Source organism: Taudactylus pleione, unplaced genomic scaffold (assembly GCF_031769625.1).
Source record: "Taudactylus pleione unplaced genomic scaffold, aTauple2 ptg000034l, whole genome shotgun sequence".
Classification (NCBI taxonomy): domain Eukaryota; kingdom Metazoa; phylum Chordata; class Amphibia; order Anura; family Myobatrachidae; genus Taudactylus; species Taudactylus pleione.
This window is the reverse complement of record NW_028284436.1, coordinates 3,270,714-3,297,519: the sequence shown is the minus strand read 5'-3', so window position 1 is coordinate 3,297,519 and position 26,806 is coordinate 3,270,714. Positions and strand designations below refer to the sequence as shown.

Genomic DNA, 26,806 nt, shown 5'->3' with positions numbered 1-26,806 from the left:
TCAGTCCCTCTCTCCAGTGTATAGATGCGGCGCACATGCACACGGCAATTATTCACCACTTGCTTAAACAGGTGCTACCCGCTTTTTTTTACTGATGATAGATATGGTTACAATGCACGTGTATAGAAGTCACCCATTGTCACACACACAGCAGCCAGACATTCTGGGGGTCATTCAGACCCGGTCGTTAGCGCCGATGCGCTGGGACCGGGTCGATGGCCCCCCACAGAGCATGCGCACGATGGCGCCGGCGTGCTCATGCGTGAGACCCGCTCCGACCGACAGCGCCGGTCGTAGCGGGTCTCGATCCAAAGGGGGCGAGCTGTCGATGTTGATTGACAGCTCGCCCCGTTTGGAAGGCGGGCCGGGGGGGTGGCAGCCCAAACGGGGCGTTCCCATGGGAACGCCTACCGTTTGGGGGCGGCCCCACTGACATCACTAGTGAAGTCAGTGGAGAGTTTCCGGCTCAGACAGAGTCGAAAGCTCTCTGGGGCTTACGACAAGGGAGACCCTACCCTAGGGTCTCGTCGTAAGCCCCGATGGTCGCGATGGTCTTGCCCATCGCAACCATCACCTTAGGCGGTCGTAAGGCTGTGGGTGTTAACCCACAGCCTTACCACCGCAAAGGAGGACGTCTTGAAAATTCAAGAGGTCCTCCCCTCATTCAGACCGACCGCACGCTCTGTGCAACCGGCTCTGAATGAGGTCCTCTCTCTCCACACAGCAGTCATCCATTGTTTCACATGCACACACACAGCAGCCAGACATTGTCACACACACAGCAGCCAGACATTGTCACTGCATCCCATCCGACGGTGCTCACCTCAGCGTCACTGGCGGCCCGGACGGGCGGTGCTGCCGCCTCAGTCCGCAGCAGGAAAGACTATGTATGCCAGTGCCGATCCTTCTAAAACACGGGCTGCAGCTCCCACTCTCCTCCCTCCGTGTAGTTCATCCCCAACCTTGTTGTTTGCGTCTGCGATGTGACGTCATGACGCTCCTTACAAGCAAGGGCCCGCCACCTATTACAAGTGCAGCAGTGGCATATCTAGGGTATTTGCATCCCAGGGCAAATAAAAAAATGGAGCATCCCCCGCCTTCTGCGCGCTTCAAATAATGGGCGTGGTCACTGAAAAATGGGGTGTGTCAACATGACATACACCCTTTTTTTTGTCACTCTGGGAACAGTCCTTTCCATTCCAAATGCATCTTAATGCAGTCCCCCCAGTAATGCCCCTTATACAGTACCCCCAATATGCAATACCCCCAGTAGTGGTCCCTCTTATACAGGCCCCCAGTAGTTCCCCTTATACAGTGCCCCCAGTAGTGGTCGCCCTTATGCAGTGCCCCCAGTAGTGCCCCCCCTGTGCAGTGCCCTTTGTGCCCCCTTTAGTAAGTCCCTTATATAATGCCCCCAGTAGTACAGTAGTCCCCCTATGCAGTGTCCCCTTTCACCCCTATGCGGTGCCCCTTAAATAGTGCCCCCAGTAGTAGGCCCCCCTATGCAGTGCCTCCAATAGTGGTACCCCCTGTGCAGTGCCCTATATATAGTGCCCCCAGTAGTAGCCCACCCCTATGCAGTGCCCTTTATATAGTGCCTCCAGTAGTCGTCCCCCAATGCAGTGCCCCCAGTAGTGGTCCCCCGATGCCGTGCCCCCAGTAGTACTCCCCTCCCAGTAGTGCCCCAGTAGTAGTCCCCCCCCAGTGGTGTCCCCAGTAGTAGTCCCTCCCGTAGTGGTCCACCCCCAGTAGTGCCCATAGTAGTAGTCCCCCCCAGTAGTTCCTCCAGTAGTGGTCTACCTCCAGTAGTGCCTACCCCGATGCAGTGCCCCTAATAGTAGTCCCCAGTAGTGGTAAATGCAGTGCCCCCCGTTGTAGTCCCCACACCGGCTCCTGCTCCCGCCATCCGCTCCTCCGTCCTCCTGGGCCGGCCCGCTCTGTTTTATGGGAGAGACGTCATGACATCTCTCCCATTACCCACTGTGGGAGCTGGAAGATGGAGCTCATGAGTGAGCTCCAGCCCGGCTTCGGCAGTGGGCGCAGCAGCCAATTAGAGTCTGTCTTACTCTCATTGGCTGCTAATTAAAACAAACACACAGCCACCAGTGCCAGCAGCTGTGTGTTTTTCCCTGTGTAGTGCTGACCGAAATCCGTCCGGTTAGCACTACAAGCGTGGTGCAGCTGTGTCACAGTCACACAATAGACTAACAATACAAACTTTACTTGTGGTGGTTCCCTCCCAGTAATGATTGGAATTGTGCGCTGTGCGCTCGTGAGCGGGTCTGTATCAGGCCCACAGTCTGCCTGCTGCCTTGTGTTTTTACACAATAATAAATTAGCATGGTCGCAGCCAAGGCGCCCTCCACTATGTGGTGCCCTGCTCAGCTGCGTACCATGCGTGACATCAGGTCATTGGCCCTTCTGCCATTTGCTAGTAGTGCCAGGTGGCTAGGCCGGCTGTGCAGCTGTGTATGTGAAGTGTACTACATTACTCAACGTGAGCATCTCCGCCTAACAGGTCTTATCATATTAAACAAAACCCAATTTCCACCTGCTTTTAGCAGAAATGTGCATTTACTATATAGAAAGCCCTCCCAGCAATTTAATAGAAGTCTTTCTGTGTAGCACTCAAATTCACACTTATTTAAATATTGCAGTTCCCGTATCTGGGTTGATTTAATTATCTGACATAGAAAAGACTGCTATTAGTTAAATTATTACAAAGGTACCCGTCAGGGAAATATCATCATATCACATGGGAATGCCACAAGTAAATCTGTGTATTTACTTGACCACTTTTCACATTTATTGTTTCACTTCCCTGACCTTTTTGGAGATCGAGGGTCAGGCAGATGTAGGGAGATGCTCAGATCAGGGAAAAGATAACAATTTCTGGAAAGGTCATAAAGTTTTGTAAGGTGACTCTTGCTACTAATATGTCAATGTTCACATGACATGTTTATCTACTCCCCAAATTCCTTGAAGATCTGTAAAACGTCATAGACCCTGATCCTATATCAAATACCCCTCTAGCCATTGCAAAATTCCATTTAGGAAGCAGGAAATAAATGAGCTAACATCTGTCTATTTGTTGGTAAAGGGATGCTGTATTAATTGAATCCCATATTCTCATTCTCTGATGTACCCTTGCAGAGATATATGTTCTAACTTTTCCTCACTTTAGACAGTTGGTTTAAGCATTCTCGTTATGGCAAGGGGCAATAAACCTAATTTGCATTGACACAGAAATTCAAGGAAAGGTGGGGGTGATTGGGGGGGAGGGGGCAACCTGACACCCAAATAGGGATAAATACCATATCTCACATGCAGAACTTTGTACATTTCTTGGAAGCCAGTCTTACATTGGGAATTGCTCTATCTTCTTGTGTCTCCCTGCAACCAGATTCATGTAAGTGAGACTGTTAATCATTTTTCTTTTATGTTTAGGAGAACATTATTTGCCTAAGACTATCTTTGTATACAGTATATTATCCTTATTAATTGTTTTGGCATATACTTAAAGCATTGTGAGTATCTTTCTCATATTAAACTTCATTTAATGAGATTGGTTTCTGTGATTCTTATCAGATCCATTTTGCCTGTGGATTTGGCTAAACCATGCTACATATCTCTACTACAGGTTATTATTTGGGTAATGATGGCTTGTGATGGTTAGCCCACTCATGGTACAGCTTAACCAGGTTTCAGTTTTATTGAACCAGGTAGGATAAGATGGCATAGAGATACAGTACAGGGATGAACAGGTACAATAACAATGCTGGTCCAGACTGTAGTATAAGGATGTTGCTGGGAATTGTAGTACACTGGACAGCAGGATGGTGTATGTCCCGGTGGTTAGTGGTGCTATGCTCCTTAGTAATAGGATGGTGGTATAGAGTACTTGATGTACTTGTGGGGCTGTATGTGGCTCTTATCCCTGAGAGCCTCAGAGGGCACATCCAGTCTCCTGGAATGCTCAGGAGGAAATACACGCCAGCAGGGATGCGCTATAGCACATGTCAAATGTCCTAGAGACTGACGGCACTGCTGCTGTATGGATTTGAGGCATCACAGAATGCTACTCATCCAACACTCTTTACATATCAAGGGAGTGTCACCTGGCAAGTTCCCCTGAGTTTTTCCTGGCTTTGCATGGGATCATGACGGTACATGTATAGCCGCAATCCTTCCTGTGTTATTACCATCCCTAGATGACGATATTAGAACAAAATTTATAAAAAAAAGAATTACAGGAAATCCATTATAATTAAATAATAAAAATAAGTTGATGATATATTTAGAGGCAACCATTGGCTAAATCATTTAAATGTATTTATTTTATAGCTGGAGCATAGCAGGAGCTGGGGAAAGATATACTGTAGCTATTGGGTACAATGATGACATAAGATCAGTCCAGACCTAATGCCTATCTATATTAATCTTTTTATGGGAAACAAAAGTAGCCTAAACAAAACATAAAAATACAAACAATTAAAATATTTGACAGATACACCTAATAGGTGATGTAGTTAAGAAGCCGGCGGTCGAAATGCCGACCGCCGACTTCCCGATTGTCAAATCCCGGCAGGGGACTAATGATAGGCATCGAAATCCCGACTCCTACATTATCCCTATGATGGGATCCCGACACTCGGCATACCGAACAAAGGTAAGCCGGGTGGCGGGAGCATACAGCCGCACGAGGGAGAGTTAGCTTAGGAGCTCCTGGGGGGACAGGGGTAGGCACACCCAGGAGGGTATGGGTCAGGCTAGGGGAAGGGGGGGTTAGGGTTAGGCACCCCCGGGCGGAGGTTAGGGTTAGGCACCCCCACCCGGGAGGGTTCGGTTTAGGGAGCGGAGAGGGGGGGGTTAAGTTTAGCCACTTATGGGGAGAGGTTAGGGTTAGGCACTAGGGGGGGAGGTTAGGGTTAGGCATCCCTAAAGGAGGGTTAGGGTTGGGGGGGAGAGGGTTAAGTATAGTCAAAAATACATACCTGCCAGGATCTTGTCATGACGATCTTCCGGCATCGGGATTTGAACGTACCGATTCCCCTAATAGGATGGTAAAAAAATACAAATAACACAACTTTTTTTTTTTCTCCCGGATGCTAAATACACAACTATAACAAAACATAAACTGCTAAAATCTAACATTTCATTTCTACTTGCATTAAACACTGCATACTGCATGTGATGTACTCGCAAAGTGTGTCATGAATTATTCAATTTCTTTCTTTTTTTTTTGTAGATAACTTATTCAAACCAAAGGAAAGAACAATTTCAGAGAGAGAGATGCAGCTAAGATCTAAAAGGTACGAAACATCCTGACATCCCATCCGACAATCAAATAACCGTGCTCAATGGGAAATGACGCTGCCGCTTGGTGGCTTTTGTGCTGCTTACAAAGTCGACATGTTCTTTCCGTTTCCTTGCCACTTTTTATTTGATTAACAGAGCAAACATCGTTTGTACAGTGCACTCAGCATCCTTTTCCCGAGTGATGTTACTGCTCTTTAAGTAGCTAACTCCTCCCATTGGCTGATGTCAAACTTTGAACCCCTGCAGGAATTGCTATCAGATCCCGGTGATTCCTAGATAAAAAGGGGGAATGTGTGCAAAGGTGTAGTGATGTTACAGAACAAATGCACTTTTGTGAATGAGCCTAAGAGACGGTGGCAACATAAAAATTATAATCTTTGGGAGTGAGCAGTCTCAACCCCAAATGTTAAAGGGAAAATGCAGCAGTGAGTACTGCAGTCTGGGCCAGGGGCAGATTTAGGAATCAGGTCCCCTTAAGGACAACATTATTGCCCCCCACTCCCCTTCCCCCCCCCCAATTTTATTATTTTCATTAATTTTATTATTTTGCTGTACCGCCCGCAGCAAGTGGCACCCATAGTCACGTGCCTCACATGTGAAGTGGGAAATACACCACTGACCTGGGCCTCATTAACAGGACAAACATAGGCAAAGGGGGGGGGACTAGGTTAATCCTTGGTGACCTCATGGGTGTGGCCATATTGGATTCTGGGCCTGATTCAGACCCGTTCGCAAGCGGGTCGATGGTGTGCCAGTGCGCAGGAACGCCTGCCGTTTGTGGGCGACCCTACTGACATTGCTCGTGATGTCACATCACTCTTGATGTCGGTAGGTGGACTTCGTGCTCTATTAGAGCAGGAAGTCCACTGGGGCTTGCAGCAACGAGACCCTACCACAAGGGTCTCGTCGCAAGCCCGATGGTCGCGATGGTCTTGACCATCACGACCATCACCTGGCTGTTCGCATAAGCTGTGGGTGGTAACTCACAGCTATGCGAGCGGCCAAGAGGCCGCAACTAAAAAAACCAGCGCCCGTTTTGATTCAGAGCGAGTGCTCGCTTTTTGCGAGCGCCTCTGAATCAGGGCCTCTGTCATGTATTTCTTCCAGTCCAACTGGATCGAAGAGGCTGCACTCACATGATATATTTATCCAATAGTCACTGGAAGCGCCCTTTTTAATCAAGTTCCGGAATCCAGTTCATTGCCAGAATAACTCACATCCTTCTCATGAGGATAGTCCCTGGCTATGGGCTTCAGTTGCTTCCAGCTCTGTTCCTGTGCTCCGTTTAAAGCAAGAACTCTGCCTTCTCCAAAGTGCCTGTTTCTCAGCAAGAGCTCTGCATTCCCCAACGTGCCTGTTTCTCAGCAAGAGCTCTGCATTCCCCAACGTGCCTGTTTCTCAGCAAGAGCTCTGCATTCCCCAACGTGCCTGTTTCTCAGCAAGAGCTCTGCATTCCCCAACGTGCCTGTTTCTCAGCAAGAGCTCTGCATTCCCCAACGTGCCTGTTTCTCAGCAAGAGCTCTGCATTCCCCAACGTGCCTGTTTCTCAGCAAGAGCTCTGCATTCTCCAAACTGCCTGTTTCTCAGCAAGAACGCAGCTTTATTCAAAGGGCCTGTTTCTCAGCAAATGCTCTGAAGTGCCTCAAGTAACTGGTCCATCTGCAAGCACACTATCGGTGGTAGGTGACTGGTCTCTATATTCTGGTTGCCTGGTAGCCAGGGCTACAGTAGCTCTGAGTCCCATTTTCCATTTCCAGGTCTGTGTATTAGTGTCTAGATTCCAAGTCTGTGCAACTGTAGTCAGCTCGCAGTCCTGAGTTCCTTCATCCTGCTCCAAGTTCCTCCATTCAGGTTTTGGGTTTGAGCTCTCCATGATTGGTTCCAGATTCCTTTAGCTGCGGGTTCCAGTTTAGTAATCTGGTCCAGTTCCTAGTTTTTGATTCTTTCCTTCCTGCCAGTCCTACTCTGGTCCTGGTACTTCATAGATGAGCAGTGGTCTTACCAAAGCTCCCAGTTTCAGCTTCAATCTTGCTTTAGCTAGACCCAAGGGTTCCTATACAGATTAAAAACAGACATTGGTGACACCTGACGCCCATGGTTCATTTTAAGCCACTGTTTCTCAATCTTTTTTTTCACATACACATAACCTCTACGGGATCAGGTGAAGCACCACATTTAAGTCTCAAATAAATAAAAGAATACAAATAATTTACTTTGATAAGCTGAATAAACCAAATGTAGTGGGAGCAGAGTTAATGGGCCTGGACAGTGGAAACTATCAAATTGCATCTCAGGTTCAGTTGCAGTTAGTTTTAAGCAAAGATCAGGCTAACATAGCAGAGGAGCCAGTTTTGCATAAATAATCTATCATGAACGGAAATAAAATTGTCATCCATTTGTGGATAGAGAGGAGTATTCAGGGGATGCAGTCATAATCCCGGCCGCTGGGGTTCCGGCACTCAGCATGCCCTTGCCGGATTCCCGAACGTAAGTAGAAGGGTTAGGCACTAGGGCAGTGATTTTCAAGCTTTTTCAACTCGCGGCACACCGAACAAGATTTTAAAATTGCCATGGCACACCATCAGTCCCCCAGGGAGAAAAACATTGGTCCCCACGGCGGAAAAAAAAACATACATTGGCCTCCACAGAAAACAAAAATAAAACACATTGGCCCCCATTTAAAAAAACAATCACACTGGCCCTCACAGAAGGCAAAATAAAACACACTGGGCCTCACAGAAGGCAAAATAAAACACACTGGCCCACAAATGAAAAAAGAAAATCACACTATCCACCACAGAAAGCAAAATAATACACAATAGCCCCCACATAAAAAAAAACAATCACATTGTCCCCACAGAAAGCAAGATAATATACATTCGCCCCCACATAAATAAACACAATTACACTGGCCCCCACAGAAAATAAAATAATACATATTGACCTCCTACCTGTCTGTGGCAGAGAAAAGAGCTCTGTGTCCCTTGGTAGCATCTAGATGCCCTTTCACTGAACACATCCTGACATCTTCAGTCCCTCAGCCGCAGATGTGGGTGCAGGCTTGCAGCAGTCTGTCACATTTACTGCTCATCAGCAGTGAGCAGCACTGTGTGGGCGGAATGGCGACGTGGCGTGCGTGACCTATGATGTCACGCTGCCGCATTTACATTGGTACAGCCCGGGCAGCGGCTGAGCTCCCTGGAAGAGCCCAGCTCTGCCTGGGCACGAAGTTAGGAGTTTAACTGCGGGGCATCTCTCGGCGGTGATTCTCTGGCGGCACACTTAGAAACCGCTCGCGGCACAGCGGTTGAAAATCGCTGCACTAGGGGGAGGTTTAGGGTTAAGCACTAAGAGGGGACGGTTAGGTTTAGGGTACAAGGAGGGAGGGTTAGGTTTAGTCTGAACGCCGGGATCCCAAGTGCCGGATCCCGTACCCAACCCGTATTCAGTCTTTCTCCGCCAAAATTCACACACTGTAATCCAACTTTTTGAATTCTAAATGAAGACTTTCATTGCAGGAAAGTTAAATCAGTGATTCTATTTCTTCAAGTGATAGATTCTTAGGAATAAGGGGTTTTACCTATAATTATTATGAATAATCTCCTTTGCGATATTGTTTAAAACTTGTAACAAGCATTTGTAGTGGTATTTATAACATTGATAAGTTTAAAATCTGGAGGCAGATTAAAGCCCAGTGGTGGCAAATCTGGATATGTTGGGGTAAAAGTGTATCGGAGGGAGAGAGGTACACTTGTATGTCCACTATGGGTGGATTAGAGACTGGGGAATCTATGACATATATGGTGAGTGGAGCTCACAGAATCCACGTCCATCCAGTATGTCTGTTGCCCATACTGTGCACTGCATACCGCCTAACCTTACTCTGTGCACCACCAGTGATACACATACAACTATAAGGAGGAAAACAGATGTTTGATTTACTGATTGGGGTGGCTCTAAAGAGACCAGGTGTTGTGACACATGGCCTGAATCAGAGATGGACCCAATGTTAATGTTGGAAGCAGTGGAGCTATTTTTTGCCACTATGCAATGCATCAAGAATACACTGTGCAAGTGTGGCGATGGTTTAGCAACAGCAGTGGCATAGATTATTTATTTGAAATTGAGTGACAGGTAGTCATCGTTTGGTGGAGGTAACGGGGGGGTTAGAAAAGTGCATGCATGTCAGGACCATTTTTTGAGCATGCGCTAGTAAGGCTATGCAAATTTGTTTGCAGCTGCAGAGGCCCCAGCATCTTAGGAGAACCATTGTGTCGGAGACAGCATTGGGGGCGGAGCGTGGAGGTGTGACCACATAATTGCATCATCATGGTCCCACCCCCAACAAAATAATCAGAGATTATCGACATTGTAAAGCAGGGGGCCAGGCCACGATGACGCCATTCAGCACGAATCTCATCATCGCCCTCCCCACTGTGGGGGTATGTACAGGGGGTGTGGGTATGAGCTGGGGTAGGCAGCCGGCCAGGAGTTTTCCCCACTATTCCAGGCGGCCAGGAGTGCCTTACGATTTTTGGGAGCCTCTAGGCCGTTCAGGGAGAGTAGGCAAGTATGATGTTGCGCATACAAATGGCACACTGCTGCATTATCAAAGTGGTGCAATAAAGTTGTAATGTTTTAACTTATAATCAAAGTGCTACTTAGAATGCTGACTATGGCCCTCATTCAGAGCCGTACGCTCTGAGCAGAGCGCACGCTCTGAATGAGGGCCGGCCTCCATGAAAATGGAGCGTCCTTCTGGACGCTCGTATAGCTGTGGGTCACCACCCACAGGCTATACGAGCGTGCATTTTGATGGCCGCGATGGTCGAGACCATCGCGACCATCGAAATTGCGAGCCGGAGCCTGGGGTTGAGGTTTTCAACCGCAAGCTCCGGAGTGATTTTGGCTCTATCAGAGCCAAAATCACTCCCACTGACATCACTAGTGATGTCAGTGGGCCGGCTTCTGACGGGAGGCGTTCCCGTGGGAACGCCCCCGTCAGGGAGGCACGCCCCCGGCACGCCTACCAAAGGGGGCGTGCTGTCAATCAACATCGACAGCACGCCCCCTTTGATCAGACACAACGAGCGAAGGACTTTCCTTCGCTCGTCGCGTCTGGCGCATGCGCACGACGGAGCTCCCTCCGTCGTGCGCATGCTCAGTCCATAACATCGACCCACTTGCGAGCGGACAGCCGCTCGCGAGTGGGTCTGAATCAGGCCCTATGTTACTTAGAATGCTGACTATTTTACTTAGAATGCTGACTATTTTCCTTAGAATGCTGACTCATTTACTTAGAATGCTGACTATTTTACTTTCACAGAATGATAGTAAGCATCTGATCATCTTTATAGCCGGTTGCGGATCCGAGCTCGGATTGCAAAGTTCGGGTGGGTCCGGTTTTCTGAGAACCGCACCCGCTCATCTCTAGTCTAAATACCTAAAAACTGATACTACTGTATTCTTTATCCAATATATATTAAATATGTCTGTTTTTCTCTGCAGCCTTGATAACAGATTGTCAGAGCTTGCTGTGACCCGGGAGAACTTTTTGTGTTGTTTTTTTCGTTATTTATTGCAGAAATAGCAGCAATTTTTCAAATAAGAAGACTCTTCTCAGTGATGTTTTAGACATGTCAAGCTAATACGTCTGTGATAGGCTTAAGGCTTCTATGCGCTGATCATTTCTCTTCTCTCTGATATTTTTACGACCGGCTACACTCTGTGGTTTAAATCTTCTGCTAACCAGGATCTACAAATACATCCCAATCTTCAGCCTTAGAATCAAATACAGCTTTCACTATTACAGCATGTCTCTGGGCAAATATAACACATGAGTACAAATGACAGGACCATAGGCAGGGGTGTGCGAGCGGTGTCATCACCAAGGACGCAGGGGGCTCCACCATCACTGCCTCACAGCCCCTCCATCTGACTAGCTGGGTGTCTCAAATGGCACGCTGTGACCCCTCCACCTGACTGGTTGGGTGTCTCAAATGGCACGCTGTGACCCCTCCATCTGACTAGCTGGGTGTCTCAAATGGCACGCTGTGACCCCTCCACCTGACTGGTTGGGTGTCTCAAATGGCACGCTGTGACCCCTCCATCTGACTAGCTGGGTGTCTCAAATGGCACGCTGTGACCCCTCCACCTGACTGGTTGGGTGTCTCAAATGGCCCGCTGTGACCCCTCCACCTGACCAGCTGGGTGTCTCAAATGGCACGCTGTGACCCCTCCACCTGACTGGTTGGGTGTCTCAAATGGCACGCTGTGACCCCTCCATCTGACTAGCTGGGTGTCTCAAATGGCACGCTGCGATCCCTCCACCTGACTAGCTGGGTGCCTCAAATGGCACGCTGCGATCCCTCCACCTGACTAGCTGGGTGCCTCAAATGGCACGCTGTGACGAGTAGCGCTGATACAGTGCTGCTCGGAGCATCCAAAGGTAGGTGTGGTACCCCAGGTGTTGGTGTGCTCAGAGATAAGTTAGGTCTAGTTGGTACCTTATAATAAAGACGTCAGCTGCAGTGGATCTTCCCTATCTCTCTCTGTGTTTTTCCTTCTCAGGCTGTAGCAGAGAGGCCAGGCCCATACACACAGTAACATAACTTTAAGTGACAGCCTTAATAAGCAGACTAATCTGATTTTATTAAAGAGGAGTAAGAGGACAAGGGTGCAGGAAAAGGTATGCAGAAAATGATGATCAGCATGCAAATGACATTCAATTCGGCACAAACGAGATGGTGATAATATACATTAAATCCCTGATCAATATTGTAATGAGCAACCAACAAACTATGTTTATCTCTGCAATTAAACACACGGTTAACTTTAGCTGCCATAGCACCTCTTGGCTATGGCTAAGTTGAAAATGCAATTATTCAATTTCTTCAACACATTATACTCCCTACCGAGACACCCACCAGCTGCGGCACTAATCCGTCGCTGTGCATATTAAGACGCACCGTCACACCATCAGTCGCACTTTCGGAGATTGCACCAGACCTATGGAGGTGCAGATTCTCCGTATGAACATGGACGTCTCTTTGTCTTTTCAGTGTCTTTAGACGAAGTCGCTGACCGCGACACGCCTGCAGCTAGCCTTCCCAATGTTACCCCCAGGAACGCCCACTGAAATCCTCAAAATTTGTTCTGCGGCTTAGAGAGGTAACCATCGGGACGCATGCGCACTGTGACATGGAGACATGGGCAGACTGAAAACATCAGCCCCTTACACGCGGCATCGATATTACGTGCACCTCTGAATCAGGCCATTATAACACAACACACACTATAATTACCCCAGACTAATCAGTCATTCACTTGTATATGAACACAGGGCCTGATTCAGAGCCGGACGCTATTTGCGAACGGTCGTTCAGAAAAAGGGGCCGGCTATTTAAATTGAGCGCTCGCTCTTTGCGGTCTTTTGACGCCTCTATGTCTGAGCGAGCGAACGAAACATGTGCTCGCTATTTTGTAAAGACGCCCACTGGCAGCTCGCATCCTACGTCATCTCCGCTATTTATTAGATTAATCGAGTACATCGAAAGGCGTCTGAACTGCTCGCAGTGCTTGTGGTAGGATTTTCCTACCGCAATCATGCGAACAGTTCAGGCTAAGAAACAACCAAGTGACGTGGCCGATGACGCTGCTTTGTTAATTATGCACACCCTTAAAACGCCCATTTTTACCGTTTGGCACGCCTGCGTTCGGATCTCCACTCCCCGTTTTCAAGCACCTTCCCCTGTTACCACCCACAAACGCCTCATCCTGTCACTCAAATTAGCAGGCACTCGCTATTTTGCGAGCGCATAATTTCCGACCGCAATGACTGGTTGGTGCATGCGCTTTACGACCCATACGCATGGGCACATGTGCGAACATCCCTCGGAGCGAACAAGCGGCCGCTTATGAGCGGCTCTGAATCAGGTCCACAGTGGGCCTGATTCAGAGGCGCTCGCAAAAAGCAAGCGCTCGCTCTGAATCAGGGCGGGCGCTGGCTTTTTTAGTTGCAGCCTCCTGGCCGCTCGCATAGCTGTGGGTGACCACCCACAGCTATTGCGAGCGGCCAGGATGATGGTCGCGATGGTCAAGACCATCGCGACCATCGGGGCTTGCGACGAGACGAGACCCTTGTGGTAGGGTCTTGTGGCCGCAAGCCCCAGAGAGCTTCTGGCTCTAATAGAGCCGGAAGCTCTCTCATTGACATCAATGGTGATGTCAGTGGGGCCGCTCACAAACGGCAGGTGTTCGCTTGGGAACGCCTCCGTTTGTGAAGCCACCCCTCGGCCACGCCTACAAAATGGGGCGAGCTGTCGATCAACATCGACTGCCGCCCCTTTTGTAGTGAGCCATGGAGCGAGTGCTTTTTGCACTCGCTCGGGGGCTCGCGCGTGCGCACTGGGCCACCATCGATCCGCTTGCGAGTGGGTCTGAATCAGGCCCAGAGTTCTTTGGTTGGAGTACTCTCTTGCTAAGTGGTCACTTTCCTATTACATGCATATATTTATAACCCTCAATAGGGAATCTACAAAAGGCAAAGTTAGGTAAATTTAGTATCTAATGTGCATGCCACAGGGACCCGGCAGTGCCTGGAAGGCTTCGCTGAAGCCGGAAGGGCAGCGTTTAGTCCCCATTGCCATCAATGGGGAGCGCATCGCTCTCGCCATCTTAGATTACCGCTGTTTGTTGAATAAGGAAAGGATGACATAACCCCTTAGAGAGCGCTAAAGGGGTTATGCTTCGTTATAAAAATTGGACAATAAGTCTCTAGCAGATTTATCACTTTTTTAGATTCACTTACAATAGGGATGTTTCCTTTATTTCAGCCCAACACACTGTCAACCTCCAGGGTTCATGATGTGGTATTCAGTGGGTACTCAGTCATCATGGCACTCTGCACCACTTCGGTGTCGTTGCTTGTCCAGTCTTTTCAGTCAGGCCTGCTGCACCTCACCCTGCTCTCCAGCTACGCTCCTTGGCATCTCACAATCTCCACTGCACATGTGCAACTACAAAGTCTTTTCCCTTTTGCCCACCATGTCTCTCCTGCGCTCCACAGTGCCACCAAGTGTTGGCCTCCGGCACTGCTAAGCACATAGGTTTCTCTGGAAGCCTGGGGTCTCAAATGGGCAGCTTCTCCACTTTTTCTCTTGAAAAGGTTTGATATAGTACATGTGAATCTATTCAAACATCTTTTATTTGTATAAACTAAAATTCCATTTAAAATGACCATTGTTGCTAAAAAAAAATGTGATAAATTGATTGCTTCAATAGATTATTTTGCTTTCAATCCCCCAAGAAAAGATTTGTATTTAATGAGTGTTTTCCTATCCAAAGAGAAGTTGTGATTCTTAAATTCAACTTTATTTCTGTATGGCGATATCCTGTGTTGATGCATTATTACAAGGTTAAATGTATAACACAGCAGGTTATATTTTAATAAATGTCCTTTGTAAGTGTGCATATCAGCATAGGCTCAGTGTGCCTTGCAATTCTTTCAATTATTTTTCTATAGTCAAACTCTTATTTTGAGTAAAGAAGAAAGACAACCCCCTTAGAATCACATCCATGTAAAGAATAAATTATAATTTTTATCTAATTCATTTAGAGACACCTCACGTAGAACATAACAATTAAAACCCCAGTGACACTTGTTAGAGCAGCTTTAATGGAGTAAAATAAAAAAATATTTTGGTAGCCCTTACCAGCAAGACCCCCTCCCCTCTATTTACTAAGCCAAAACAGACTGGCATTCTCCATCACATGCAGATCATATTAGGCTTCTCCTCCAAAACGTCCTGGGGACTTTCGAATTTTGGTTAGTCCCAAAGGGCTCCAGGAAGAACAAGTCTCCTTCATGCATCCAGCCCATTTCCTTGTGATGCTATTCTCATCTTGGCCCCTCATCGTAACCCTGCTATTAGTACGATTGTGCCACGTGAGGAAGGGCTTAATTACGCAAAGTGCCCCCCTTGCGCCCGCCACCCCTCACAGTAATGACTTGTATCTCCCCTCTGGAAACTCTCCTGGAGGGGAAAAAAATTTAGGAGATATAACTTATTTTTAACATTAATTCACAATTAATGGTATAGTAGAGTTATCTACACAGTAGCAGAATGCCTTATTACTAGAGATGAGCGGTTAGGATTCTGAGGAATCCGAACATGTGGAATCCGAGTCCACCTGAGCGAGGCTCGGGTGTTCCCGCCTCACTCGGATTCCACCTTGAGGCCGGCCTCTATATAAGGTGCCGCGTCCGGGACTCGCGCCATTTGTTACTAGGCGCTCTGTAGGCTCAGGCTGTTTATTCTTTCGGACTAGTGGCTGTGCTGTGGTTAAGTGACTGCAGGGGGCTGACTGCACGCTGATGTATGCTTTGCTATACTCTGCTGATTAAAGTGGCTGTGTCCAAGCTCACAAGTGGCTGTGTGTATAATTAAAAAAAAGTAAAAAAAAAGTTAAAAGTTAAAAAGTTAAAACAATAAAAACCCTTTTTTTTGGTTTTTGTACCACACTGTGCATACAAGCACCGTGACTTCTTGGGCCTTAGCCGGGTAGCCCTCTTTGTATACAAGAACCATGACTCCTTGGGCCTTAGCCCTCTGTGTATACATGCACCATGACTCCTTGGGCCTTAGCCCTCTGTGTATACAAGCACCATGACTCCTTGGGCCTTAGCCCTCTGTGTATACAAGCACCGTGACTCCTTGGGCCTTATCCCTCTGTGTATACAAGCACCATGACTCTTTGGGTAGCAGCCTTCTGTGTATAAATTAAAAGCATGGTGACTCTTTGGGGCCACAGCCCTCTGTGTATACAAGCAGCGTGACTTCTTGGGCCATAGCCCTCTGTGTATACAAGCACTGTGACTCCTTGGGCCATAGCCCTTGGTGTATATAAGCACCGTGACTCCTTGGGAAGTAACCCTCTGTGTATAAAAGCACCGTGACTCCTTGGTCCTTAGCCCTCTGTGTATACAAGCACTGTGACTCCTTGGGCAGTAGCCCGCTGTGTATAAATGAAAAGCACCGTGACTACTTGGGCCATAGCCCTCTGTGTATAAATTAAAGCACCGTGACTCCTTGGGCAGTAGCCCTCTGTGTATAAAAGCACTGTGACTCTTTGGGCAGTAGTCCTCTGTGTTTAAAAGCACTGTGACTCCTTGGGCCACAACTGATGTCAGTAGTGGACTTCCTGTTCTATTAAAGCAGGAAGTCCACTTGGCCTTGCGGCAGCTGAGACCCTACCACAGGGTCTCGTCGCAAGGCCAATGGTCGCGATTATCGCAACAGGCTCCTTGCCACTCGCACAAGCTGTGGGTGGGCTCCCACAGCTTTGCAAGTGGCAGGAGACAATAAAAAACATCGCCCACATTACCTGCGAGCGGCCAGCCCTTATGAGCGGGTCTGAATCAGGCCCTATATGTAGGGTACATATTATCTGGAGCACTACTGAGAGAATGGAAGCATTTGTAGCAATACTGTGGGGGACATATTCAGTGGCGTCACAAGGAGGGTGCGGGCCGCACCCAGGTGTCACCCTTTGAGGGGTGACACCAAGGTGCTGGCTCCCCCTCAGTGACAGGAGTCGGGTGCTGCACTGTAACATTTAGTGCAGCACTCGGCTCCTGCCACAGTTAGGGAGCTGGCACTCCGCACCTCTGGCACCTCAGTGATGATAACCACGGGCCGGAGCCAGGGTTCGGTCCACGAGGCGATGCCTCCTGTCTGAGAGGCTAAGCCCCCTGTCCGCTAGGCCATGCCCCCTTTTCGGCTGCACCAGGCACATGGCATCCCTCCCTGCACCACATAATATTAGCTGGGTCACTACTGTGGGGCATATTATTAACTGAAGCACTACTGTAGGGGGCATTTTATTAGCTGGGTCACTACTGTGGGGCATATTATTAACTGGAGCACTACTGTAGGGGACATTTTATTAGCTGGGTCACTACTGTGGGGGCATATTATTAGCTGGAGCACTACTGTAGGGGCCATTTTATTAGCTGGGTCACTACTGTGGGGCATATTATTAACTGGAGCACTACTGTAGGGGGCATTTTATTAGCTGGGTCCCTACTGTGGGGCATATTATTAACTGAAGCACTACTGTAGGGGGCATTTTATTAGCTGGGTCACTACTGTGGGGCATATTATTAGCTGGGTCACTACTGTGGAGTATATTATTAACTGTAGCACTACAGTAGGGGACATTTTATTAGCTGGGTCACTACTGTGGGGGCATTTTATTAGCTGGGTCACTACTGGGTGGCATATTATTAGCTATGTCACTACTGTGTGGCATATTATTAACTAGAGAACTACTGCAGGGGAATATTATTAGCAGGGTCACTACTGTGGGGCTTATTATTAACTGTGTCACTACTGTGAGGGCATATTATTAGCTGAGTCACTACTGTGGGGGCATATTATAAGCTGGGTCACTACTGTGGGGCATATTATTAACTGGAGCACTACTGTAGGGGGCATTTTATTAGCTGGGTCACTACTGTGGGGCATATTATTAACTGAAGCACTACTGTAGGGGGCATTTTATTAGCTGGGTCACTACTGTGGGGCATATTATTAGCTGGGTCACTACTGTGGAGTATATTATTAACTGTAGCACTACAGTAGGGGACATTTTATTAGCTGGGTCACTACTGTGGGGACATTTTATTAGCTGGGTCACTACTGGATGGCATATTATTAACTAGAGAACTACTGCAGGGGAATATTATTAGCAGGGTCACTACTGTGGGGCATATTATTAACTGTGTCACTACTGTGAGGGCATATTATTAGCTGAGTCACTACTGTGGGGGCATATTATTAGCTGGATCATTACTGTGAGGGCATATTATTAGCTGAGTCACTACTGTGGGGGCATATTATTAGCTGGATCATTACTGTGGGGGCATTTTATTAGCTGGGTCACTACTGGGTGGCATATTATTAGCTATGTCACTACTGTGTGGCATATTATTAACTAGAGAACTACTGCAGGGGAATATTATTAGCAGGGTCACTACTGTGGGGCATATTATTGACTGTGTCACTACTGTGAGGGCATATTATTAGCTGAGTCACTACTGTGGGGGCATATTATTAGCTGGATCATTACTGTGAGGGCATATTATTAGCTGAGTCACTACTGTGGGGGCATATTATTAGCTGGATCATTACTGTGGGGGCATTTTATTAGCTGGGTCACTACTGGGTGGCATATTATTAGCTATGTCACTACTGTGTGGCATATTATTTATTTATTTATTACCAGTTATTTATATAGCGCTCACATATTCCGCAGCGCTTTACAGAGAATATCTTACCATTCACATCTGTCCCTGCCCCAGTGGAGCTTACAATCTATATTTTCTACCACATGCTCACAAACATACACACTATGGTCAATTTTTGAGGAGAGCCAATTAACCTACCAGTATATTTTTTTGGAGTGTGGGAGGAAACCGGAGTACCCGGAGGAAACCCACAAACTCCGCACAGTTAGGGCCATAGTGGGAATCGAACCCATGACCTCAGTGCTGTGAGGCAATAACGCTAACCATTACACCGTCTGTGCTGCCCATTATTAACTAGAGAACTACTGCAGGGGAATATTATTAGCAGGGTCACTACTGTGGGGCATATTATTAACTGTGTCACTACTGTGAGGGCATATTATTAGCTGAGTCACTACTGTGGGGGCATATTATTAGCTGGGTCACTACTGTGGGGCATATTATTAACTGGAGCACTACTGTAGGGGGCATTTTATTAACTGGAGCACTACTGTGGAGTATATTATTAACTGTAGCACTACAGTAGGGGACATTTTATTAGCTGGGTCACTACTGTGGGGACATTTTATTAGCTGGGTCACTACTGTGGGGACATTTTATTAGCTGGGTCACTACTGTGGGGGCATTTTATTAGCTGGGTCACTACTGGGTGGCATATTATTAACTAGAGAACTACTGCAGGGGAATATTATTAGCAGGGTCACTACTGTGGGGCATATTATTAGCTGAGTCACTACTGTGGGGGCATATTATTAGCTGGAGCACTACTGTGGGGGCATATTATTAGCTGGGTCACTTATGTGGGGGCATATTATTAACTGAAACACTACTGAGCTGGTGGGAGCATGTGGAACACTGCTATATGGACACAAAAAATTCTTGCTAAGGGTGTTAGTTGACAGGGCGTATTAAGAGAGGCAGAGGCGTCTTAAGAGAGGAGGGGGCCCATGTGCATTCTCCGTGCGGGGCCCCCTCCTCTCTCCCCGGTGGCCGGCAGCCGACTGACATGGCTGGCCAGCCACAGGAGACTTAGTAAACTCCGGCACTAGAGTGCCCGGAGTCTACTGCGCATGCAGTTTGTGTACATACATGAAATTCATTTATGTTTCATATACACCTTATGCACAAAGCCTATAGGTCATTTTATACTTTATTTTTAATAATTTTGTGCCTTCATAAAGTTTGTGTACATTGAACCATCAAAAATCTAAAGTTTCACTATCTCAGTCATGCTAAAAATATTCCGTATTTCGGAATATTCCGTATTTCGGAATATTTGGATATGAGAGACTCAACCTGTATATATATATATATATATATATATATAGCATATCTATGTTTTTAAGTATGGCGAACATAAAAATCCTCTACCCCAATCTTACTGTGCCCCAATAGTAAGGATGCACATTACATCTGTGTTTTATTATGTGTGATATATTAATAACAGGAATAACCTATCTATTTGACCTTCCCTTAATTTGGCTTGTAGATAAATTCATATCATAACAATGTGTCACCTTTACATGTTCCAGAATATATAACAGCTTGCCTGAAGTTAAAAAGAAAAAGGAGGACGCGGAGAAGAGAATAATAACACAGAGCAACAGGCTTCGCGCTCAGCTGTTCAAAAAGGTGGAAATAAGTGTCCAGTTTATGACATAGGGGGAGATGGACCAAGCCTTGGAGAGTGATAAAGTGGAGAGAGATAAAGTACCATCCAATCAGCTCCTAAATGCCATTTTTGAAACACAGCCTGTAACATGACAATTAGGCCGGGTACGCATCAGAACTATGTGTTCCCGGCTGATCCGCCGGCAGACATATAACACCATGCGTACACTGCACAATGCAATGGTACGACGGCGTGATGTACAATGACACGCTGCATTTAGCAGCATGGTAACGTACACGATATCTTCTGACTGACCTGCAGCACGGCCAACCACAAGATATCGTGTACGACACACAGGAGCGCGCAATGGAGGGTGCACACTGAACGACATGTAGGATAGGTCATACCGATGTGCCCAGACACATCATATCATGCCAATGTCGTTCTGGTGTGTAAAAAGCCTTGGGAGCTGATTGGTTGGTACTTTATTTTCATCCAATTTATCTCACTCCAAGGCTTAGTACATTTTCCCCAAACTAAGATAAATCTGCGGTTCTAGATGGTAACAGGATGTTTTGTTTTGTTTTCCAGAAACTCCTGAATCAAATTCTCCAGCGAAGCTTGGACTGAGGAGAGAATCCCATCCATATCGTTTTACTGGCTGCTTATTACTAACTTGCATATCATTATCATATCATTAATCATTTTAACAAGGTGAAGACCCTTTTTTTTTGTTGCAGAGCCCAAAAGTTTACCGAAGTTTACACTGATCACACATTTATTAGTTCACTGGATAGTAAAATGTGTTTTTGCTTTAAATGGTCACAATACTCATTGGTGACTTCTAATATCTTCATTTATAATCCCTATTGTATTTATATATATTTTATTTACATACAGGAATGCACTGGGATATATTTCTACTAATCTTCTTATGCAAATGAGTAACACATGGATATGCAAATGAGTAAGAAATGGGTGTGGTTTTGTCAGCGCCACAATAAATTGGCACTTTTATCAAACACACGTTATGTAGTCGCTTTTTGGCTTGTTTTTTTTTCTCCAGGTTGAATTAGTCCACCGCATTAAAGCATGAGACATGATCCCGTCAACAGAGAACAACTATTAAACATCTATTTTGCTAAGAGACCACAAAGAAAACCCTTTTCAAAGAACTAAAGAAAATCTACAAAGTATACATAAAACATATATTAACGTCCTATGTTTTGTAATAAAATATGGTAACTATAATACAGAGATACCCCTTTTACACTAAAGTCCCAGGTCTGACCCAGGATTTTAGACACGGTTCCAAACCAGGTCTGACCCAGGACAGACCCCTTTCACACCACAGCACCGACCCAGGTTCTTGAGTTGGCGCTGTTTACATTGCACAGGGGTGCAATGGTTCTCTCTTGCCAGCGCTTGTAGATGACATCATCTCCAAGTGCCGGGAAATCCGGATCTTCCTATGCTGTAAACGGGACCCAGGTTGGAGACGACCCTGGGTTATCTGTTTACACTACAGGGTTACACGGGTCATTCCCATGTTAAACCCTGCAAGCTACCCAGGTTGGATTGCTGGGTCACGCGACTCGGAAATCCAAACCTGGCCCTTTTTACATTGAGCCGCGACCTGGGTTGACATGGCGATAACCCGATTCAAAGCGGCGGTGTAAAAGGGGTACCTCTTAAATTGCTTTATCATCAAAAAGTTTTAGAACATTCATTCCTCCACTTTTAAAGATTATCCATCATATGATTCATGTTTTGTTTTGGCTTAATTACAGTGTAGGCTTATTTTTATAGGTGCATATTTATCAATTATTACTTAGACCTGACAGTCATGCCCTCCCTGTATCATTGCCCACTGCTTCTCATGGCGACCAAAACACAATTGGTTCAATTCACTGAGAGAAGACAATTGAGTTGGTGCTTAAGAGCAGCGCACTGAGGGGGTCATTCAGACCCGCTCGCGAGCGCAGGATGCTCGCAAGCGGGTCGATGTTGCCTCACTGCGCAAGCGCACGACGGAGGGAGCTCCGTCTTGCGCATGTGCGAGACCCGGATAGCGACGGGGGCATGCTGTCGATGTTGATTGACAGCACGCCCCCTTTGGTGGGCATGCCGGGGGCGTGGCTGCCAGACGGAGGCGTTCAAATGGGTACGCCTACCGTCTGAATCCGGCCCCACTGACATCACTAGTGATGTCAGTGGGAGTGATTTTGGCTCTGATAGAGCCAAAATCACTCCAGGGCTTGCGGCAGCGAGACCCTACCGCAGGGTCTCCGTCGCAAGCCCGATGGTCGCGATGGTCTTGACCATCGCGACCATCATCATGGACGCTCGCATAAGCTGTGGGTGGTCACCCACAGCTATGCGAGCATCCAGGAGGACGCTCCATTTTCATGGAGGAGGGCCCTGATTCAGAGCGAGCGCTCTGGTTAGAGCGTTCGGCTCTGAATCAGGCCCTGAGGGCCTGATTGAGAGGTGAAAGCAGTGTTGATGCCGCACGCCAGCGGCCAATGTTTTCAGTCTGCTCGTGCGCTTTAGGCGCGCTACGCTTGCATCCCAACAGTTATCTCCCAAAGACGCAGAACGAATTTCGGAGCAGGTAGAGAGGCGGTTTTAAGTGGGCGTTTCTTGGTAGTAACAGGGAAGTGGGTAGCCAAACGCAGGCATATTACAGGTAGCGACCAAGTACAGACTGAGATTCTGTGTCCCCTTGGGCTGGTGGAAACTGCGATGGTGCGAACAATGAGTGTCCAATGATGCATCTTGATAGGTGGATCAGCACTGCAGCCTGGCGGCTTCTCTGTACGAAATCCATTAGCTGCAGCATTAGCGTAAAGATGCAGATGGATTGCAGCAAACTACGCAGTGGTGGTTGCATTAGCTCGCACCTCCGAATCAGGCGCTAATGCTTATTAATAGACCACAAAATATTCAACCTGCACTGTTTCTTGATTGGAGCAAGAACACCGGCGTGTCTGTCTCTCTGATTTGGAACCATGGCCCTGATTCAGAGCTGGACGCTCTGACAGAGTGCGCGCTCTGAATCAGGGCGTCTTTTTTTTTTTTTTATGGAGCGGCCTCCTGGCCGCTCGCATTGCTGTGGGTGCCACCCACAGCTAATGCGAGCAGCCAGGATGATGGTCGCAATGGTCAAGACCATCGCGACCCTTGTGGTAGGGTCTCGTGGCCGCAAGCCCCAGAGAGCTTTTGGCTCAAACAGAGCCGAAAGCTCTCCCACTGACATCACTTGTGATGTCAGTGGGGCCGCCCCCAAATGGTAGGCGTTCTCATGGGAACGCCTCCATCTAGGCAGCCACCCCCCGGCCCGCACACCAAAGGGGGCGTGCTGTCACTCAACATCGACAGCACGCCCCCTTTGGTGCGAGACCCGGAGCGACGGATTGCCCGTCGCTATCCGGGTCTCGCGCATGCGCATGACATAGCCGGCTCCATCGTATATTTTTGGAGTGTAGGGGGAAACCAGAGCACCCGGAGGATAGCCCACGTAAGCACAGGGAGAATATACAAACTCCACACTGTTAGAGCCATAATGGGAATCGAACCCACGACCTCAGTGCTGTGAGGCAGTAATGCTAACCATTACACCATCTGTGCTGCCCATGTCCCCATACTTGCTTAATTTTTAATTCTCCTCTCTGGGAGGAGCCTGCAGAGGAGATGCAAATTAGGTAAATCCTACACCCCACCCCCTCCTATTATTACCCAATGTAATAATACTACTATATTAAGCTGGGTACACACTGAACAGATATATCTGCAGAAGATGGTTATTCATACACACTGAATGACCATCATCTATCTCTGGCCACGGGTCCGCTGGCCGGGGGGCTTGTCCCGCCCCCTCCCCGTGGACTCTGCTGCAAGTGTACGGGCGGTCAGCAGATCGCCCATACACACTGCCCAAATGGACAGATATTTCTGCAGATATATCTACCATCGGCTGTGCAGCAGAGCCGACGCAATATGTCTATGAACGACGTCGTTCACAGACACATCGCTGGTACACACTGGCCGGCGGGAACCCTATATATTGAGCAATCAATTGATCGGCCAAAATATATGTCAGTGTGTACCCAGCTTAAGACTGGAGCAATGTATTTTTGTTCATTTCTTATTTAAAAATATAGACCTAAAACTGGTAAAAGACACAGATAAAACACAGAAGATTGCTATTTTCTGGAAAAACCACAATATTAAAAATGTTCTGCAACAAAGTAATAAAATAATTTAATGTCATGGTTCCTGTGTGTTATTCTAAAACCATATTTCACATTGTAGAAATTGGAGAGGGTCGTTATTTATTATTAACAGGACAATGGAGTCACTCATTGATCCTGGAGCCGGCAATGACACACTGTATAATGTTTTCCTCAGCTTGCTGGTAAAGACAGATATTAAATATTTGTCTCAGTGCGTTTCCCAAAGACCTGGAAATGAGGAAATACATCTTCATAAAGCAGCAACCAAGGATTACGTTATATATAATAAGGTTATTAAAACTCAATTCAACGCTTGAGGGATATTTTTGTATTTTGTTGTACATATTCCTGGTACATATGGGATAATACTGTATTATCGCTGCGGTTAGCTTTAGCGAAGATCTCCTTCTAGAATATCTACTGAATGTGTTTTTTTTTTCCTTTGTCTTCTCCAACTTCCCATCTCTGGGCCTCATTCAGCCTCTGTGTACGTAGCTGCTATGCGAAAATATGCAAAAGTTGCTGACCCCGGGAGATGTACTGAGGCCCACCTGCGACTTTGAAAAATCCAAGCATCTGCGTAAAAAAATCACAGCATTGGTTGCAGATCATTAGATTGTCGCAGTCCTGAGAAAGTCTATAGTCCCGCAGAATGGGCGTGGAAAGTGAAAGTGAGGCCCCAGAGCCATGCTTCCTGCCTATGAGCTCGCAGGCGCAGGCTGGTCGTTATACGCCTGCATTTTTGCCACCACTCCCAGTTACCTCCCCCAAAGGCTGCCAGCTTGTCAACCACACTGCAAATAAAGAGTTGCAACGTGCGACTATGATAAAGTACTTTGACACATGCACAGTTTACCGATAATCGATGAACTGCAAAAACATAGGCATAGCGTATCTCTCTGTCCCCCCATCTCTCTGTCTCCCTCATGTTTCTTCTTCTTTCTCTCCCCATCTATATCTCTCTCCCTAGGTCTCTCTCTGTCTCCTAATGTTTCTTTTTCTTTCTCTCTCCTGCCACTTCTCTCTCTCTCTCCAGGTCTCTCTCTGTCCCCTGTCTCTCTGTCTCCCCCATGTTTCTTTTCCTTTCTCTACCCCATCTATATCTCTCTCCCCAGGTCTCTCTCTGTCTCCCCCATGTTTCTTTTCCTTTCTCTCCCCCATCTATATCTCCCCAGGTCTCTCTCTGTCTCCCCCATGTTTCTTTTCCTTTCTCTCCCCCATCTATATCTCTCCCCAGGTCTCTCTCTCTGTTTCCCACATCTCTCTGTCTCGCCATGATTCTTTTTCTTTCTCTATCCCATCTATCTCTCCCCAGGTCTCTCTCTCTATCTCTCTGTCTCCCCCAGGTTTCATTTTCTTTCCCTCCCCCATTTATATCTCTCTCCCCAGGTCTCTCTCTCTTTGTCTCCCCATGATTCTTTTTCTTTCACTACCCCATCTATATCTCTCTCCCCAGGTCTCTTTCTCTGTCTCCCCATGATTCTTTTTATTTCCCTCCCCCATCTATATCTCTCTCCCCAGGTCTCTCTCTGTCTCCCCATGTTTCTTTTTATTTCCCTCCCCCATTTGTATCTCTCTCCCCAGGTCTCTCTCTCTGTGTCCCCCCATCTCTCTGTCTCCCCCATGTGTAATTTTCTTTCTCACCCATCTATATATCTCTCCTCAGGTCTCTCTCTCTGTCTCCCCATGTTTCTTTCTCTTTCTCTCCCCCATCTATATCTCTCTTTCCCAGGTCTCTCTCTCTGTCTCCCCCATGTTTCTTTTTCTTTCCCTCCCCATCTATATCTCTCTCCCCAGGTCTCTCTCTGTCTCCCATGTTTATTTTTCTCTGTTTCCACCATCTATATCTCTCCTCGGGTCTCTCTCTCTGTCTCCCATGTTTCTTTTTTCTCTCTTTTCCTCCACATTTTTCTCTCCTTATGTCTCTCTCTGTCTCCCCCATGTTTCTTTTTCTCTCTCTCCCCCATCTATATCTCTCCCCAGGTGTCTCTCTGTCCCCACTGTCTCTGTATCTCCCCATGTTCTTTTTCTGTCCCCATCTCTCTCTATTTAATAAACTAAAACAAGGCTTTTCTCAGGCATTTTAACCAGAGACAGCCATACTTTTGTTTTCTCTATAATCCTTGAAAGTGCGAAGAAACACTGATTTCTCCGCCTTTGCATTTCTCCATTCTAAACCTGCAGCCCTCATAGGTTTTAATGAGGGCAGTTCAGGAATGGTATTTACGTAGATGTGAGAAGCCAGGATTCTTTCACCTTTTTTGAGAAACATAATGCCATCTATAGAGGGCATCGTTATCTTTTTACCTTCTGAAATGGAGAAAAGCAGGT

General features: G+C 47.1%; 1 protein-coding gene across 1 annotated transcript in view; it reads left to right on the top strand.

Annotated features, from left to right (window-relative positions):
* CUNH10orf90 (chromosome unknown C10orf90 homolog) overlaps nucleotides 1-21,214 on the top strand; it is a 209,549-nt gene extending 188,335 nt beyond the window's left edge. Inside the window, exons 7-9 of the mRNA XM_088452171.1 lie at nucleotides 5,249-5,312; nucleotides 20,161-20,260; nucleotides 20,832-21,214. Coding sequence (XP_088308297.1) covers nucleotides 5,249-5,312; nucleotides 20,161-20,260; nucleotides 20,832-20,870 — 203 coding nt within the window. The 3' untranslated portion in view covers nucleotides 20,871-21,214. The remainder of the gene's footprint in view (nucleotides 1-5,248; nucleotides 5,313-20,160; nucleotides 20,261-20,831) is intronic.
* Nucleotides 21,215-26,806: the final 5,592 nt, after the last annotated feature.